Source organism: Anser brachyrhynchus (genome assembly GCF_964034855.1).
Source record: "Anser brachyrhynchus genome assembly, chromosome: 2".
Classification (NCBI taxonomy): Eukaryota; Metazoa; Chordata; class Aves; order Anseriformes; family Anatidae; genus Anser; species Anser brachyrhynchus.
Window position 1 is genome coordinate 125,847,379 of NC_137695.1, and position 18,321 is coordinate 125,865,699.

The 18,321-nt window shown below is 38.1% G+C and overlaps 1 protein-coding gene across 8 annotated transcripts in view; it reads left to right on the forward strand.

The window, feature by feature from the left end:
* The window catches only part of LOC308188926 (uncharacterized protein C8orf34 homolog), a 237,369-nt gene that overhangs the window by 29,901 nt on the left and 189,147 nt on the right, over window positions 1–18,321 (forward strand). For 5 of the 8 annotated variants that reach the window (XR_013945877.1, XM_080578464.1, XM_080578466.1 and 2 more), the window contains exons 2-4: window positions 8,476–8,623; window positions 9,464–9,595; window positions 17,115–17,243. Coding sequence is in view for 7 of the 8 variants with exons in the window: in XM_080578464.1 (XP_080434590.1) it covers window positions 8,476–8,623; window positions 9,464–9,595; window positions 17,115–17,243 (409 nt within the window). In the remaining variant the exon portion in view is untranslated. Of the gene's footprint in view, window positions 1–5,024; window positions 5,303–8,475; window positions 8,624–9,460; window positions 9,596–14,091; window positions 14,323–17,114; window positions 17,244–18,321 lie in introns of those variants that run through there. The other 3 variants (XM_080578468.1, XM_080578470.1, XM_080578469.1) reach the window with 3 other exon arrangements.

Genomic DNA, 18,321 nt, shown 5'->3' on the forward strand with positions numbered 1-18,321 from the left:
TCCTGATATTTCCCTTACTTGCCTATGGAATAGCTCATCTATGCCATTGTCCTGGTTGGGCGGTTGATAGTAGACACTCAATACAACGTCTGCTTTGCAATCCATCCCCTTAATCCTCACCCAGAGGCTCTTTACTGCATCACCCTAATGGCAATGGTTGTACAGTCTAATCGCTCCCTTATGTACAGCACAACAGCTCTACCTCACCTGCCCTCCACTCCAGTTGTGGGTCTTGTCTCACCAAGTCTCACTAATACCAATGATGTCGTAGCTCTGGGAAAGGATCAAAGCTTCCAGTTCATCCCATTTGTTCCTCATACTGTGTGCATTGGTATGCGAACATTTCCGATGCTCTCCTGAACCCACAGTGCTCCTGGGAGTGGCATAGTTGCCCTTATCCTTTCCACCCTCAGGCAATGCTGCATCATCACTTGGCATATCCTCGGTGTTCCAAATGTTCCCTTCCAAATTTGCTCTTAGTTTAAAGCCATCTCAATCAGTCTCACCAGGTTACGGACCAAGAAATATTCCCCCAATGGATACAGGTGGGTCCTGTCAGGCCCCAGCAAATCTTTTGTCTCAAAGATTCTTCCAGGATGATAAAACCCAAAGTTCTGGTGGAGGCACCTGTCTTGAAGCCAGGCATTGATGACCTGGACTCACCTGTTTCTTTCCTGGTCTCTCGCCATTACTGGGGGTATTGAGGAAAACACTATCTGTGCTCCTGAGTCCTTTAGTTGTCTCCCCAGGGCCCCAAAATTTCTTTTCATAGGTGTTAGGCTTACTGTAGCTATGTCATTGGCACTCATTTGAAAGAGGAGTGGATTATATTCTGAAGGCTGTATTATGCTCAGAAGCTTCCTGATCTGAGCCCCAGGGAGACAGCAAACTTCTCTGTGACGAGGATCTGGCCTGCAGATGTAAGCCTCTGTTCCCTTGAGGAAGGAGTTACCACCTCTGACTACAACCCGCTGCTGTTTGTTCATGCCACTGGTCTTGATGCTACACTTGCTATGAGGCCTCTTGATCTGACCTTGGAGGGTGAACTTGCACAGATACTTCTTCTTCCCTCTTTTCACATCCCTCACCTGCCACACCCAGACCCTCATGCCTCCTTGGTAGTGGAAGCTGAGCAGGCAGACGGGGCTCCTCCTCCAGCTCCATGCGGTAGCTTACTTCCACTCCTCAGTGTCCCTCGAGTTGCTGCCTTTATTCTGATGCTGATCAGATGCCAAGCCTGTTTCAGTGGTGGCTGTGCCAGGTTGGCATGTGCTTACCTGGGAAGTCTGCATTGACCTTTTCAGACTCCCAGATGCTCCTCAGTCTCCCCAGCTCTTCCTGATGTGTGGCCACCAGGCAGAGCAGTTCATCTACCTGGGCACACCTCACACATGTGCTTGCTCTTGCCCTCCATCCCAGGGAGCAACACCAGACACACCCCACAGCCTGAGAGCTGGGTGCTCGTGTGGACTGCCTGCAGCTCCGTCTGCATGGCTAGACTGGTCCTACTTGGTGCCAGAGCAACAGAAGTGCAGGGCATGGCTTTCTGTCTAGTGCTCACCATGTCTGCAGCTCTATCAGGGCTGCAGCCCCACACCTTCTGGAAAGCTGAGCACCCTTCCATGAGAACTGCGCCAACTGCCCTCCCCCTGGTCATGGCCCTGGGTGCTGGCCCTCCCTGGGAGCAGGTGTCATGCGACCTCCTGCCCTTTGAACTGGCCATGTGTTTAGATGGCTCTGCTGAACTCTTGCCTGGACCTTTCATGACACCGGTCACCTGCTGGCCGGTGCCTACACACCCACAGCACCCACAGCGCCGGGTCTCAGAAACGCCATCAGCCTCCCCCTGGGAACTGACAGAATTGTAGGGGTTGGAAGGGACCTCTGGACATCATCAAGTCCAACACCCCTGCTAAAAGCAGATTCCCTCTAGTAGGTTGAGCAGGAAAGTATCCAGGCGGGTTTTGAATATCTCCGGAGGAGACTACACAACTCTCTGGACAGCCTGTTCCAGTGCTCTGTCATCCCCACTGTAAAGAAATTCTTATGCATGTTTGTGTGGACCTTCCCGTGTTCCAGTTTTTGGTCATTGCCCCTTGTCTGATTGCTGTACACCACTGAAAAGAGGCTGGCCCGGTCCATTCTCCAGCACTTTAGATATTTATAAGCGTTGATCAGATCACCTCTCAGTCTTCTTCAGGCTGAACAGACCAGGGTCTCTCAACCTTCCCTCGTACTAGAGGTGGTCCAGGCCCTTAATCATCTTTGTGGCCTTCCTTGGATTCTCTCTAGAAGATTCCTATCTTTTTGAACTGGGAGTTCTGAACTGGACATAGTACTCCAGATGTGGCCTCACGAGGGCAGAGTAGAACAGGAATGCACCCCAGGATGCCATTTGGCCTTCTTGGCCACAAGGGCACGCTGCTGGCTCATGGCCAACCTGTTGTCCACCAGGACCCTTAGGTCCTCTGCGGAGCTCCTCTCTTCTCAACATTTGGTGACCGCTGCTGCTGTTACTACACATGCTATAACCTGCGTGGTAGAGTTTGATAAACTATTATGAGATTACTCACTGGAACTTCAAAATTGTCCACCAGACCTCATACATGTAAAAGGTTTTTGTTTCTGGATGATTAAGTAAGATCAGTGATGCATATTTTATCAACTGCTATGTGCATGAGTTGGACAGGGCTAGTTCATCCAACTGAGGGAATTGATTATGTGGTTTTCAGAGTTTGTAGTGAATGGAATATGTTGTGTCCATTCTGTTCTCCAGAGACTCCGTAAATGTGTGGTTAGTAACATAGCCCCAGGAACTGATCTTCTGTTATGGAACTGGTAAAGATAGTTAATAGATGAACATTTAAGGAGGACTTTTACTTATTCAGTGATGTGTTGGTTTTTTTTTTTTTTTTTTGGAATCCGTCATTGTACAAACCAAAAGTTTAACAATTTTGTATGTTGGGACCTGATTTGAACTATGAAAAAATCATCTTGAGACTTAGAATAATAGTATTCTAAGTCTGAAAATGTTATCATAGTATGGGTTTCCTTAACAGTACCACCTCTGGGGGAATTTTGTTTGCATCAGTACTCTGAGGACTGTGATATCAGCTTTGCACTTTCTCTTTAGTTGTATTTCCAAACTAATTTCTGTGTGGAGTGTGTGCCATGATATGTAATGCCAATTCTGAATTCATCTGCACAGCTAGGGCTGAAATGGGTGGTGTTGAGGCTTTGAGTAAAGAAAGAGGTGTTTTTGTTGGTTGGAATTTTGTAGTCAGTTCTAGGTAAATGTCTGAATATTTTTTGCAAACAGGCTGAATAGTACTACTAATCCTGGAGGGCTTTCCTCTCGACTGTTCTTCTGTCTCTGTTAGTTTGAAACAAGTATGGTGCAGGGACACGAACCATATTTATGCAGGGATTTGCTTTGTGTTGAATAATTTATTTCATAGAGAGGTGATAATTTCATGAGTGCTTAAAATATGTTGAAGTCCATTTTGAATATATTCCATAAGTTTTTGTTTGTTTGTTTGGTTGGTTTTGTTTTTAATTCTGAATTGCTCAAGAAGGTTTAAGGTCTGGCTATTTTCTGAAAGAAGGAAGCTGGTATTTTTCCTTCATTTCCATAGAACATAATCTTTTGTGGTAGAAGCAGTGATGTTTACCTTTCCATTCTCATTTAAGAGTTGAAAAATTTAATTTTACCCCTTGGTTGTTTTTTAAAAATTTATTGGGTTGTTACTGTACAATCAGCAAGGGGTTCTAGAGAACAAATGTGTCAATCACTAGAACTGTCTATTAAAATTACCTTCCTTACACAGATTTTCGCTTAGTTTTATATCTTCTTTGTTCACTTACAGCCTGCCGTGAAGTGATTACCAAGGCTAAGTTTATATGTCTGCATGTCTTCTAGGTGTCTAAGCTCCATTGTGGTCAATGGGTAAATAGTCAGTACAGTCAGTAGAGCCTGGAGAGCAATTCTTCTTATCCTAATCAGATATACGCTGGCTAGTCAACTGAGCAGCATTCTAGGTTCCCTTGACTTCATTGATTAACATCTGTGTGAAGGCTACTGTATTTAATTGTTTTAATTTTGAACTGAATCTCACCCCAAACTTGAAGATCAAGCTAAGTCACCTAGTCTCTTTATTTGATCAGGAGAGGGGCAGACATCTTTCAAGGGCAATTCACTCTGAGTACTTTAAACATCCAGTTTAAACCATGAAGTAAGAACACAGTACAGCCAAAATCTGTGCGTGCTGTACTGTAGGCTGTAAATGTCTATATAGTTAAAAGCAAAACCTGTGATTGTTGTGTAGTTACTGTTATCAATTACAGCGTAAGATAGAATGTCTCTTAATTAACTTAATAACTTGGTAGGTACATTTAGACATAGCTAATTAGAGCCTTCTTGTAATTGGGCCTATGATTAATAGACTGTGAAGACTGTTTCGTTTGTATTAAATGCATGGACAGTCACAGGGAAATTAAAATTTGAGCCTGCAGTGAATAACTAATAGAGGACCTCAGGACAGCACACTAGTGAACAATTATTCTCTTTATAAAGAATTAATATATTAAGTCACTACTTTGGACCCTCACCCCCCCCCCCCCCACACCCCCCCAAGATCTTTTGCAGCCTTTTTTAATATGTGCATGAATCTCTGTCTTGGAAATGTCCATAACTTTTTAAAACAGTCTAGCATATATAGTTTAGTAAAATTAGTGAATGCAAAAGTGTATGAATGTAACATTACAGAAGAAAGTATACATAACTCATTTTACTTTTGTACAGTACAAGTTAACCTTCTTGGAAAAATTGACTGCCAGTGTTTCTTCTATCACCTTTCTGCCCATTGTTTACGTTCTGGTCAGGGCAGAACCTGATTTGGGGCAGTACAGTGGGGAAGCAGCAGAAATTAATGTCTTCACCCTGGTGCTGTAGTGTGTAGTAATCTTGCAGTTCCCTTTCACTTCTTTTTTTTTTTTCTTTTTTTTTCTTCTTTTTTATTCTTCAGCATCTCATGAGTACACGGGGGTTTAATATCTACTGACCTTTGAACAGTCTTCTTCACCTGTTATGCAGCTGGAAGGGAGATAGATGCTGAGGAGAGTCCCACTGATAGAGACGAGAAGAGGACATAGATTGAAATGAAGATGTAGCAGTGGAAAGAAGATAGGAGGAAAGAGATCATGTGTGATGGACAGTTCATCTGGCATCAGGGAGACCCAATCTGCCATTACTTTGTATTCATTGTCATAAGATACACTGTATATAGAAAAACATGTTGTAAAGGTAGACAAAAGTTTGTTGTTTTTTTTTTTTTGTTTTTGTTTTGTTTTGTTTTTTAATTAGGTGAAATTGGGAAAAAGTAAAAAATGTAGAAATTTGGGCTAGAAAGGCAAAAAATGTAGTTAATATTTTTAGACATGTAAAAACATCTTGCGTTGCTTTTTTTATGCATAGTTGAAACTTATCTGTTGAATTTTTCATAAGAAATGGATCCCGGCTTTAATTATCTTGTGCCATTTTTATTCTGCTGTTAATGCAGAGGCGGCTTCATTGAGAATGTTGGTCTGTTTTCTTTTTTCGTGTGTGTGTGAGAACTTATCTACTTAGCACATTGTGAGTCATATCAGACTGCTGCTAACCAGAAAGGAATTTTATTTTTGTAACTTGTTGTACACTTTAGGTTTTCTATTTAATAACTTCACTTTTGTCATCTTTTTTGAACTATTTTAAACTTGTAAGAGTATATTTAGAGTACCATGGAGTACATTTATCCGGCTGTCTATTAAGATGTCATCTAAGCAACAGATGAGAGCATCAAATGAACTTCAGATAATTTGAATGGAAGTTAAAGACAGTTTCTCTTTTAATAGGGAATGGTGGTAAAATGAGAATTCCCCTAATGAAGGCATTCCTAAACTATAATATACACTTGATTGGAGGTGAAATGAGGTTTTAAAATGTGAGCTGAGTGCTAAGTACATTTATTGCCTGTGTGAAATTTTTCCTCCCTGCCGTGTCTTAGCCAAGCAACCAAACACAGACAAATAACATATTTCCTTGTAATTGCCTGCTTGCTAGGGATGACAAGAGTATTATCTTTCCAGTTGTCAGAAGCTTGGAGAGCATAGGTTGAGGCCTGAGTGAATGGAGCTAGGTCCTTTGATTCCACATAAATAAGTGGTGTGTTTTTTTTTATTTATTTTTTTTGAACTGTATACCGTTTTCATTTTATGAAGATTCTTTATAAAGAAGGAACATAATTTCTTTTTTTTCTCCATCACCATAGTAAGACCATTTCTTACTATGACAAGTAAGTCAATAATAATAACAATCAAGTAATATGGGTTGTATATTGACATGTAAGCATCTCCATGTTATCTGTTTTAGAGCTACATTAATTTTGTAGTGTATTATTAACATTGCCACCCATGCATCTCTTAAAAAATTAATAGTATCAATGCATGTCTCTCAGTTCTTATCATCTTGTTTTTATTAATCTAAGACAGAAAAATTATATTTTCAGACCGTGATTCAAAGAAATGATTTAAATTACAAGTCAGCTGTTACAGAATGACACTTTTCCTTTTGTAATAGAATCCTCTGCAGTGGAATTCCTGCTGCTGTGGTGACCCATTACAAGCACAAGATTATATCTTTCCACTTGTCGCTAATTTTGCATTTTGGCAGAGAAAAAAAAAAAAAGGTTTGCTGTTAGAGCGTTGCTAAGCAACCAAAAGATGAATTACTCCAACTTCTGGATTTTTCTTGTATGATATATATATCAGACGGTTTCTCCTACCTTGGTGAGAGAGAGTCTACATGAAGTTACACCTTTTTAGGTTCCCTGTAGATAGTTGTCAAAAATCAAATCATAGATGATCCTCATTTAGTGTTTTTAAGATGAGATATTTTCTCCTTTTTGTTTTCTGAAATCTGATTTCTCTTTCTGAAATGGAAAGCTTGCTTCTGTTTCATTTTTCACTTATACCTAACTCTTTATACCACTACTTGAATAAAAAGAATAGAAAGTCTTGGTGTATAACTTAGTGCATCTTACAAGTACTGCATGCTGTTACTCTTCTTTTAGTGTTTTTTAGAATAGAATAAAATAATTCAGTTGGAAGGGACCTGCAACAATCATCAAGTCCACCTGCCTGATCACTTCAGGGCTAACCAAAAGTTAAAGCATATTATTGAGGTATTATCCAAATACCTCTCGAACACTGACAGACATTTTTGTTATGCTCACTCTTAACTGACTTCTTCCAACACAACTAAGTGATGGTAATACCAAGTAATTACTAATATTTGAAAGATTGTTCATTAAGTGACAGTGCATGGAAATGATGAAGAGAGAAACTTAAGTCTATGGAAGTTCTGGTAAGATTTGTGCTTGCAGATAAGTTAGAGAATCATAAGCTCCCTTTAAGAGACCCTCAAAGATCATCTGTCCATGGGCAGGGACATCTCTTACTGGATCAGGTTGCTCATAGTCCCATCCAACCTCACTTTGAACTCTTCAAATGATGGGGCATCCATAACTTCTCTGGACAAGCTGTTCCAGTATAGTAATGCTCTTAATAACTTGATTGTTTTGCTCTTAATAACTTGAGTGTTGTTTTTTTTTTTTTTGTCCTGATTTTGTTGTACATTGCTGTAAGTGTATTTCAGGGTCATCTCCCACATTAGTCATTGATTTCCACTCAGAACACATGCTGAGCACAGAGCGGCATCTTCCTTCTAAATTCCTAATCGGTGTTTCATGTGTAGGGAGCCAGGAAGAATTTGAGCAACAAATGGAGACTGTTTCTCTTTATGCAACCCTGTGAGGCCAGCAGTAAGGAAGTATCAGTAGTAAGGAAGTATCAGCACATAGGGTGGCAATGGTTTCCTGCCTATGTTGGTTTTGTATCCATGTGTGCACCAATGTAATAAAGTATTTGATTGTGCCTATACAGTAAAGTTTTTGGAGGAGTTCCTTTAAAAGATAGCTGTCTCAGTTTGATCAGACCTTGAAGTTCACAGGTATGAATGTATATTCACTATTTCACGTCTGGGTGAAATAAAAAATGGATCAACCCTCCTGATATACCAACTTCCGTGCAGAAGAAACTTGGCTATGTGGGTCAGAGAAGAGCTACTTACTGTGCTGAAAAGGTTCTTGTTCTGAATGGTTGATTGAACAGGTTGTTCTGGGTAAATTCTGGCAAGTAGCAGTGGTCAAGTTATTTCGAGTAAATTTTTGTCTAAATTATACCAGGTAAATGTATGTACAAGCTAATATAGTTTCAGATGTGATCACTTCATTGGGCAAAGCTAGCATTAGTTTGGGGAGATGAATGTTTTCTTAAAACCTGCAAACAGGCTTTTCCTTTATTAATGGTCCTCTGCTTTGGTAAGTATAAGGTTAGGTGCAATATTCCATTAATTTTTCATTTTGTCTAAATTTTCTAAAGGAGTTGATGACAAAGCTGATAACAGAGACACCTGACCAGCCAATCCCATTTCTAATTGATCATCTTCAGTCCAAACAAGGGAACCGCAGTCAGCTTCAGAGAACGTTGTCTGGCTCTGCTGCCCTTTGGGCAGAGAGTGAAACATCAGGTATGTTCTGTATGCTGGAAAGGGATAGTCTCCACTATAGTTTTCCCACACTTTTCCTGGATTATTTCTTGGATGTACATGTTCATACAGAGCAGGTGTTACTCTGGTTTTGGGCATGTACAATAAATCCTGTTTGTCCAGTAGATATTAAATTAATTTGATGTGCTGAGCTGATAGCCAGCAGTATACTTATAGTGAATATGGGTGTGAAAGTTAGCTGCTATTGAGCTTTGCTCTTTTTTTTTCCTTTTTTTTTTATTTTTTATTACCCACATTTTCGACAAGCTATCATTGCAGCACTTAAGATGCTATCACTATGTTGTGAACTCCACTGTGAATAATTTATGATTGCAGATCTTCAGAAGCATTAAAAAAAAAAAAGTGAAATAATATTCACTATGATTCTAAAGTAGAAATTTTAACTTCGATATTCTGGTACAAGCTCTTCTTAGAAGTTTGGGTTTGTATCTAAAAATTGACCAATGATCTGTTTCAGACTGTAATAGATCTCCAACAGTTGTTTATATTCAATTGCTTGACAAATTAACTTTTTATTTATATATAATTTAAAGTTTTAAGCATAGGCAGTCAAATGTTACAGAACAAACAGAGGTTAAAGACTGCTTCCTAACAAAAAATGTGTTTTTAAGTGAAAAACATCAATGAATTTCTCAATTTTGGTGTTTAGGAAAATGAAGAGATATATGAAAGTTATCGTGCAAAAAGAGCTGACTTCAATTTGCATTGATAAGACTAGAATTTTCTGGATTAATTGTTTATGAAGTATTTGAAAAATGACCCTAAAAATATTGTAATTGCTCGATATTATTCTTTTAACAGAAAATAAAGGAACAAGGAGAGATTTCAGAAGTTATGATAAACCCTGGCAGGTAAATGCAAAGAAGCCTAAAAAGTCAAAGAGTGACCTTGCCGTGTCCAACATCTCTCCACCGTCACCAGAGTCCAAGTCATGTAAGCTTCACTACATTATTAATTTATGCATATTTCTAAACCCATAGTCTGTTTTTCTTTTTTTCTGTTGAATTAGGCTTAAAATGTGAAGTGAACTGTGAGCAGTTGAAATTAGATACACACATTAGAAGAGTTCGAGCCTTGCTTTAATTTCATTTGCATTATGAATTTTTAATAATACCCTATGTTGTCATCCATAGATAGAATAGAACTCTAGATAGATAGATACAGAAGACAGAAAAATATCTGGGTGTCATGCAGAAGTTTGTGTTCAGATACCAGTTTTGATCTGTTGTGTTAGTTTGCACTGCCATTTTGTATGTGTAAAATATGTTCTGTTGATACTGATCCTAACAACAGCTTTTTTCAGTGGGTCAGGCAATGCAAAACCATGAATTATAAACAGATACCATTCAAAATATGGGGACAGTGTCAGCAGAACAGGTATACTGCCCTGAGAGTTGCTAAATGTATGCTGAAAGAAAAGGCAGTTGAGGAATAGAATGACTGAAGGGAATATTGTCAATTATCTGTAAAATAAAAGCAGTAAAAGTAGAGGCAACAAGCCTTAATGAAATACAGTGGTTTCTGTATACTGGCTATTAAAGAAATTTAGTTTTTAAGCTTGAGTATTTTTACACAAAATAAAAAATATATATTGTACATGTATGCACGCATATGTATACAGTGTTTGTATACAAACATGTAAGTATACAATATTTTTGATCTAAAATAAATTTCAAAGTTATATTTTTTTGTTGTTCTAGCTTTTTGAAGTTTTTATTTATAATAGCCACATCTTTTAAATAACTTTGAGTGTAATAAGGTGGACCAGGTGAGAACAGTACATTGCAAAAGAAAGCTTTCTGTTTTTCCTATAAAAAACAAGATGGGGAAGTCCAGACTTCAGTGGAATCAATGGAAAATCTCAGCAGGTCAAAATCAGGTGTAAACAGGAATATTCATAGAAGTGGACAGTCACTCATAATCTACGGTGTATTCTGGGTAACAGCGATTTACAGAAACGGTGGCCAAGAGTGGTGCGAGTTACTCCTGTGATTGTACTTTATGTTCTTCTCTTCCCTCCCAGTGCTTGTGCTTCAGACTCAGTGGTGTGAGTCAAGTAACTTCCAAGCCATTTCCCAAAGTCCAGTTGGAAGCCTATCACTAGTGGCATGCTTAGGGGACCAGTACTGAGACCAATACTATTTAATAGTCTTTATTAATACCCTGGACAATGAGGTAGCCTGTTCTCTTAGAACGCTTGCAGATGAGACCAAATCGTGGGAATCAGTTGGTATTCTGGGTGGCAGGGCTACTATTCAGAAAAGACTTCAGCAGGTTGAGAAGTAGACTGAGAGGAGCATCATGATGTTTAATACAGGCAAATGCAAAATCCTGCATCTTGGATGGAAAAGCCTTGTGCAATAGTATAAACTGAGGTCTGAATGGCTAAAAATAGCTTTGCAGAAAAGGACCTGGGGTGCTGGTAAACAAGAACTTAAATACTAAACATCTGTGGCTGTGTACTCTTGCAGCACTGAAGGTAAACTGCATATTGGGCTGCATTAGCAAATGTAGCCGGCAGTGTTTGATGATTTTGAGATGCCATCTGGAGTACGTCACACTAGGCACTGGAGCAAGTCCAGCAGAGGTGCACCATGATGATGAGGGATCTAGAGCACATGAAGTACAAGGAAAAGCTGAAGGAAGTTGGTTTGTCCGTTCTGAAGAATGCTAAGGAGAAATGTCATTGTCATCTCCAACTATTACATTGGAGGGTGTACAGAAGACATACCAAATTCTTCTTGAAGGTGTGCAGTGAAAGAGGCAACAAAAATGACATGGTCTGATTTTTGGGTTGTCCTGTGCAGAGTGAGGAGCTGGTTCTATGATCTTTGTGGGTCCCTTCTAACTCAGGATATTCTATGATTTTAGAAATCCTTTCCAGCCTAACTATCCTCTGATTCCATGCTTTCCTGTTTATACCCTTTCCCTTTTTTAATCCATAGCACTGTTGTAAACCTTGTGTACTTGTGTTATTGTCACAAAATGTTCACCCTTGCAAATATCTCTATTCAACTTTTTGAAAATACATTAAGCATATAATCAATTTTCTTGTGTATTTAAACTATATATTTTTAAATTGCGATCACAGCAATGTGCCTTTTTGTCATGTCTTGCTTCTCTTATTTTCTGTCAACAACCAAATTAATACTGACCTTTTTTGCTGGGTTTACACCATAATCAGTGGCCCTTTCAGCCACTCAGATCAGTGGAAAGCAATCATGTTTAGCAGCAATTCATTACTCTGTCCAGACTTTCACAACATATTCTATCTGGTTTGTGCCTTCAGCTTGTACCTCAAAACATTTTTGGGACTCAATGTAAGTTGTTTCCAAAACCTCCTCAAAGAGGTAGTAAGGACTCTACCTAAGACATGGAATATTTGGGGCCTGTTGAGATCTAAAGATTTATTCCCAGATTTGTGTAAAATAAACAAACAAACAAAAAAACCCCCACTTCTCCCCGCATTTCCTACAAGCACATACCCGACAACCTAAAAAGCCCCCCAAAGCTGCCAAAACAAAACCAAAATTTAATGGAACCCATCAGTTGTAAGAGGTTCTGTTGCAGAACTTTGTCTAAGGACTGTCTTGTTCAAATGATCCTGAACTTGTAAGTTTATTCAGGGTTAAGAAGAACCATCAGTTCATAGGAATCTTTGAAAACACCAGGAGAATTGATTTATTTAATTACTAAATATTTTTACCTTCAGCAAAGCTGTTGTTGATTGCAGTGTGCATGTTATTCCTGCACAGATCTCTCTTTCTTATATATTCATCTTTTTTAGTGCAAAGATTCCTCCAGTTTCTCCTTCTGACTGTTATGATCTCAGTTGCACCTGAAACAAACAAACAGGAAAGCCTGGTGTCTTAGGGGTCTGAGTATTTGTTTGTAAAACCATGTTTAAGCTTCTACTGTTGTATGGCAAGGGAAGAGTCCTGAAGCTAGGGCTCAAAGTGTGTGTGTGTTTAATTAAATGTTTGGATGATGACATTCTGTATTTGAAGAATAATAAATTTTAAACTTTTAAGTAATTTGTGAAACAGACTTGCTTCCCAACAAGCTACTCTTAGGTAAATTAGGTTGATTTCTTTACCACTTTCATATTAAATCAGATCACAGATCATTCTTTCACTCTGCTTCAGTTCACCATTCTCCTTCCAGGTTTCCATATCCCATTTACAGTGTTGTATGTTTCTAATTGCCTGTGGTCTGTCTAGTACTGTAGGCCATCATTCACTTAGCCTTTTAGTATCCAGCTACTGTGTAAACCAGTTTTATCTGAATGCTCTTACAAGATTTAAATACCTGGGTAATTTTATGATCAGTAACAACACTTCCGTTTTTGTTCTTTGGGATGTAAGTTGGCCGTACAACGTATTAGTGAAATGTAGCACCTAGTCTAAGGACTTTTCTCCTGCAATGAGCAGGTATGTGCATGAGTAAGTGGCCTCTTGCCGTGTCATAGGAATGACTTTTCCATGAACCTACTACTGGAGGATTTAATGAGTAATTGGTCCGATTCTGTCTGCAAATTATGTTTTGAAAAGACAGGTATATGCAGATGAAAACAATACTGATCTTGTACTATTATCCAATAGAAAATAATGGTCAGGTGATTTATGACAGAATTCATAGCAAATCTGACATGATTTTGAGGAATGAGTGAGTATAAAAAAAGAAAGAAGAAGGTTGGAACTTGATGAATGGATTTTACTAAATGTGAAGAGAATGCAGATGAAAATGGTATATGATGGACTTCATACAAAAGAAGGTCGTGTATGGAGCGTGTCCAGAGAAGGACTGCGAAGCTTCTGAATGACCTGGAACACAAGTCTTATGAGGAGTGGCTGAGAGAACTGCGGCTGTTTAGTCTGGAGAAAAGAAGGCTCAGGGGAGACCTTATTGCTTTCTACAGCTACCTGAAAGGAAGTTGTGGGGAGATGGGGATCGGACTCGTCACAGATAGCTAGCAATAAGACAAGAGGGAATGGCCTCAAGTGGTACCAGGGGAGGTTCAGGTTGGAAGTTAGGAGACATTTCTTCTCAGAAAGAGCAGTCAGGCATTGGAACGGTTGCCCCAGGAGGCGGTGGCATCACTGTCCCTTGGGGGGGGATGTTTAAGGAAAGGTTGGACGTGGTGCTTAGGGGCATGGTTTAGTGGGTGATATTGGTGGTTGGGGGACAGTTGGGCCATCTGATCTTGGAGGTCTTTTCCAACCTTAATGATTCTATGATTTCAAAAGATATCCAGGAAGGATCGTGTAGTGTTTATACAGTTCTGCATGCTTCACATAAAGCCATTTACTTTAAATGACCAGAATTTAGTATCCATTCATTACTTGGATGACTAGGTAAGTAAAAAGAACTGTCTTCTAGAAGTAATAAAAGTTTCAGTCAGATCTAATTCTGCATTTCTTCCCCCTCAGTTTTGGCTCAACAGAATAAGTTGTTGAAACAGAAGTGTTCCATGACAGCATATCTGTTTTGATACATTTTCACCGAAATACAAAATGGTTCATTGAAACAGACTGTACTGACCAACAAGCAGACCAAATTTCTACTAGGCTTTTGAATGCTTTCCCACCATCCATCCCATCCCACCATCCCAGTGAGATGCAGGACAGTCCAACCTTCTGGTGTCTGTGGAACATTTCACTGTAAGTAGGGACCAGACCATCATCTCTCGGGCAAGTTTCCCTACTTTCCAAGGATAAAGTAATGACACTCTCATGTTCCTGATGCAGGTTGGTTCGTATATCAAACAACTGCTAATCCTGGAAGCTCCACAGCTGTTGAGTGTAACTGAAGTTTGATTCATTCAGCATCTGTCATGGGTCCCATGACAAATTTTATTCTGAAATTATATGATTTCTCAAAAAATCTATCCTTTGGTATTTTGAAAAATGTCATTTTTCTCAAATTGACATGATATCATATTCTAGCTTGTTGAAATTTTCTGCACTTGGAAGCTCTAAACTTTGGCTATATTCATACATGATTTTACTGTACAAAATTATTTTCTGCTTTTATTTTGGTGGTACTGTGAAGTTTCTGTACTAGGGTGAGTTCAGTAAAGTTGTACACAGAAAGAAAATTTTGTCAAACTGGTAGTAAGTAGGTTAGAGTGAGTGATGTTATAGAATATATTGTTTGTACAATGAAGGGAGAAGGTGAGATTGCTGAAAAAGTAGGCAGTAAAAGCACATGTGATCTCAGTATGAGACTAAAGTGAGTAAAACTAGAATAAATGTAGAATTTCTTTGCTAGTTTACTAAATATTTGTATTTAGAGTTAGAAGTTCGCAAAGTTTAGAAAAATACTAAAAGGAACGTTTTGTTTTCTGTAAATAAGAAAAAGGATGAGAAATACTGAAATTGTTCTGTTTAGTTGAAGTTACTTATGAATGGAGGGAATTTTCAGTCACACAGAAATTTATATAACTTCTAATGAACGTTGTGCTTCCTAAAACAAGGAATCATAAGGTAAATGATTGGCTTTTAAAAGTAATAACAAAAATTCTAAAGCTGTCCATCTGAGTAGAGGCCAGTCACCACCCTAATATGTTAAGGTCTCTTTCTATTCACTAGAAACTACGATCATTTGCTATTGCCAGTCGTCAGAAGGAAATACATGGCATCTTTTTTGAAGACAAAGCAGAACCAGGCTTACATTTTCACTCCAACTTCCCTTCTCCTTTCTGAGACTTCCTGTGTCTCTTTCATCCTACTCTTTTCAGTGTATGTCCTTTTTAAAACCTCCTTTGTCTTCTGTTTTTGAGAATGTCTGTAATTGCAGTCTAATATATTCACATTCCTAATACTTACTCAGGTTCCTGAGTAGGTGTTACAGAATAAACCCTGGGTTATCAGACTCTGTATAGATGTCCAGTTTATAGATAATTTGGTGTATGTCTACAGTAAAGGGAATCACATTTTTCTATCCTATCCTATCCTATCCTATCCTATCCTATCCTATCCTATCCTATCCTATCCTATCCTATCCTATCCTATCCTATCCTATCCTATCCTTTGTGACAGAAGGACTTAAACATAATATTGTCCTTTTCCTTATCTGGCTATTGAATGAACTTCAACTTTCCGTTTTGGAGTTGATCCAAAGTGGAACAGATTCTGTATTTGCACATAGGGCAATCAGGAATAAGGCAGATTTCAATAGTAGCACTTATTTAACATATTTTGCAATAGCTACCAGAACTTGAAGTCTGAGAGTAATTTCCCCGTGTCATCATAAAAGTACTTTGAATTTACAAATGATCATAAGATTCCACTTTTTGTTTTTGTTCTTGTTGCAGTCTTACAAGAGTCTGCAAGTTTCTTCTTAGTGTTTCATGAAAATGAAGTTTGTAAGCATAGATTAGTTGACAGCTGTCAAAATTGAAAATAAAAATTTCAAAGAAGGTATTGGACATATCTTTGTAGGTTTTGTTTTTGAAATTATTTTTGAATGAGTAGTGATCAACCACTGATAAATGCAGCTGTTTTTTTCTGTTGGGAATGTGGACAAAACATCATCATCTTCATGGCAGCATGTGCATTTCTCAGTGTGGTAATGCTGTGTTTGAAGACAACAATTTCATTTGGTTGAGAAGGCAGTAGTTCCAGACATAGCATTATTTTTGTTTTAATTTCTAAAAGCTATTAAAATACTCACATTGGTCAGTGCAACTCCGAGTACTGTGAGTCCGAAACACCTCATGGAAATCCTTCTCTTTTTCTCAGCTATTGTAGGTGAGGTTAGCTCAGCAGTTGAGAAACTTATTTTAAAATTGAGTCAAAGGTTTTGGTAATAGGTAACATGTAGAAGACTGAGCTCAGGACTGCACTTCCCAAAGACTGTGTTTATTTACTCTGTCAGAATAAAGACTACACAGCTTGAGTAATAGCGATATGTTTTGTTTCACTGTTTTTATGGACTGTGCTAGCCACACTTTATGATTTTATTTATTTATTTATTTATTTTCATGTTGGTTAGAAAGCTTTTTGTAAAATGTTTTTTTCTTTTTGAAAAAATGACTAGCAAAGCCAAAAGTACCGTTCATTTTTGTCATTTTTCCTTATTGACCCCTAAGACACATATTTTTATTTTGATGTAGTTGAAGCACCTTCATATACTACCTTCTTATCTCATTTTTATGTTTCTGCATTACTTTTATTATTTTTAATTGTTAGCATTAATTATTCCTGTTTGCTGATTAATTCAACCATAATAATCATCAGCCATAAAAAATCATATGCATTTGTTCATGTTTTCATTTTTATTTCACATTGACCAAAGAAAATATTTCCAGCTGTTAAAATAGGATAATTAAGCAATTTCCACTCAAGATTCTTGAGCTTGTAAACACATTGTGCAGCTTTCTTTTTTTTTTCTGCTGTAGGAGTATGAACTACCAAATCTAAACTTCATGTATATATCTGTGTATATTTAGTGCCAAGGTCAATAGAGCATCCTAAATGGGATTGGAGGACAAAACCGGAGAACCATGATTTTGATGAGCTAAATCATATTCTTCAAGAGAGCAAAAAACTTGGAAAAGCCCTTGAGAATCTGTCTCGCAGTAAGTTGATTGATTTTAGTTTTTTTAATGTAACCGTGCAGCCTGAATTGTAATCTGGAAGTATATATCAAGAAGGTAGTCTTCCATTCAATTAAGAGTAAGTTCATTGACATCTGCAGTTAGATTCTGGTTGAGGAGGTTCACAGAATGTCTGAGGCAATTTAGCAGCTCGCGTGCTGACTGAAACTACTTCCCCTGCACCTCCTTTTTTCTTGCATTGGTTTTCTGCTAGCTTAGTGAGATGAATTAGCTCATAAAGAAATCAAACACAAGAACCTGGTGTAAGGAAAATGGCGGGAACATGCAGCAGTGAGACTGCTCCTTTGGGTGTTAACAGTTAGGTAGGTTTAAACATTTGTCAAACCTTAACCTCATTGATGGAGATCAGACCTGCTACTGAAAAGCAATTAGGTATTTTATATCCTTGATCCCAGTTAATTCCTTACAGTTTTCAAAAGCAATTCAGATAATTTAAAGCATGTTAAATAAATACTCTGAAATTTGGTAACCAATTATAAAAAATAATCTCAAGGTTTATCCCTTAAGAGACATAGTGAAACAGGAGCAGTATTTAAAAATAGCATTCTCACGTAAGGAATAGCTCTGAGGTATGTTGTTAGTCTGAAGTACGTTGATGAGAACAAACACTACTAACAACTATCAAAGTGTGAAAAGTACTCAGCCATGGAACATGAAAACTGAGTATGATGTGGTCTGTGAGCCAGGATATGGGAGACATTTGAATGACAAATATTTAATTTCTCCTCTCATTAAATTTTATCCCCGGCACTTCTTGATTCAATGAAGAAATTTCAGATGGTGATATCAGAAACAAAGCTGAATGAAGAATGGAAGATCTGTTTTGTTAAGTATTTTGAGATTTCATGTTTTTCTGAGTCGGGTCAAAAACCCTAAACTAGTTTGCCCAAATTCCCTCTCTCCCAAATGTTTTAGGTTGATCACATGAATTATACTCTGAGAAATTTTTGTATTACTTATAGTAGTATAGTACAGGTCTCTTTTCAAATACATTTCTCATAAACTGGTCTATCTGCCTTTTCTCCTCTAAGGATTTGAA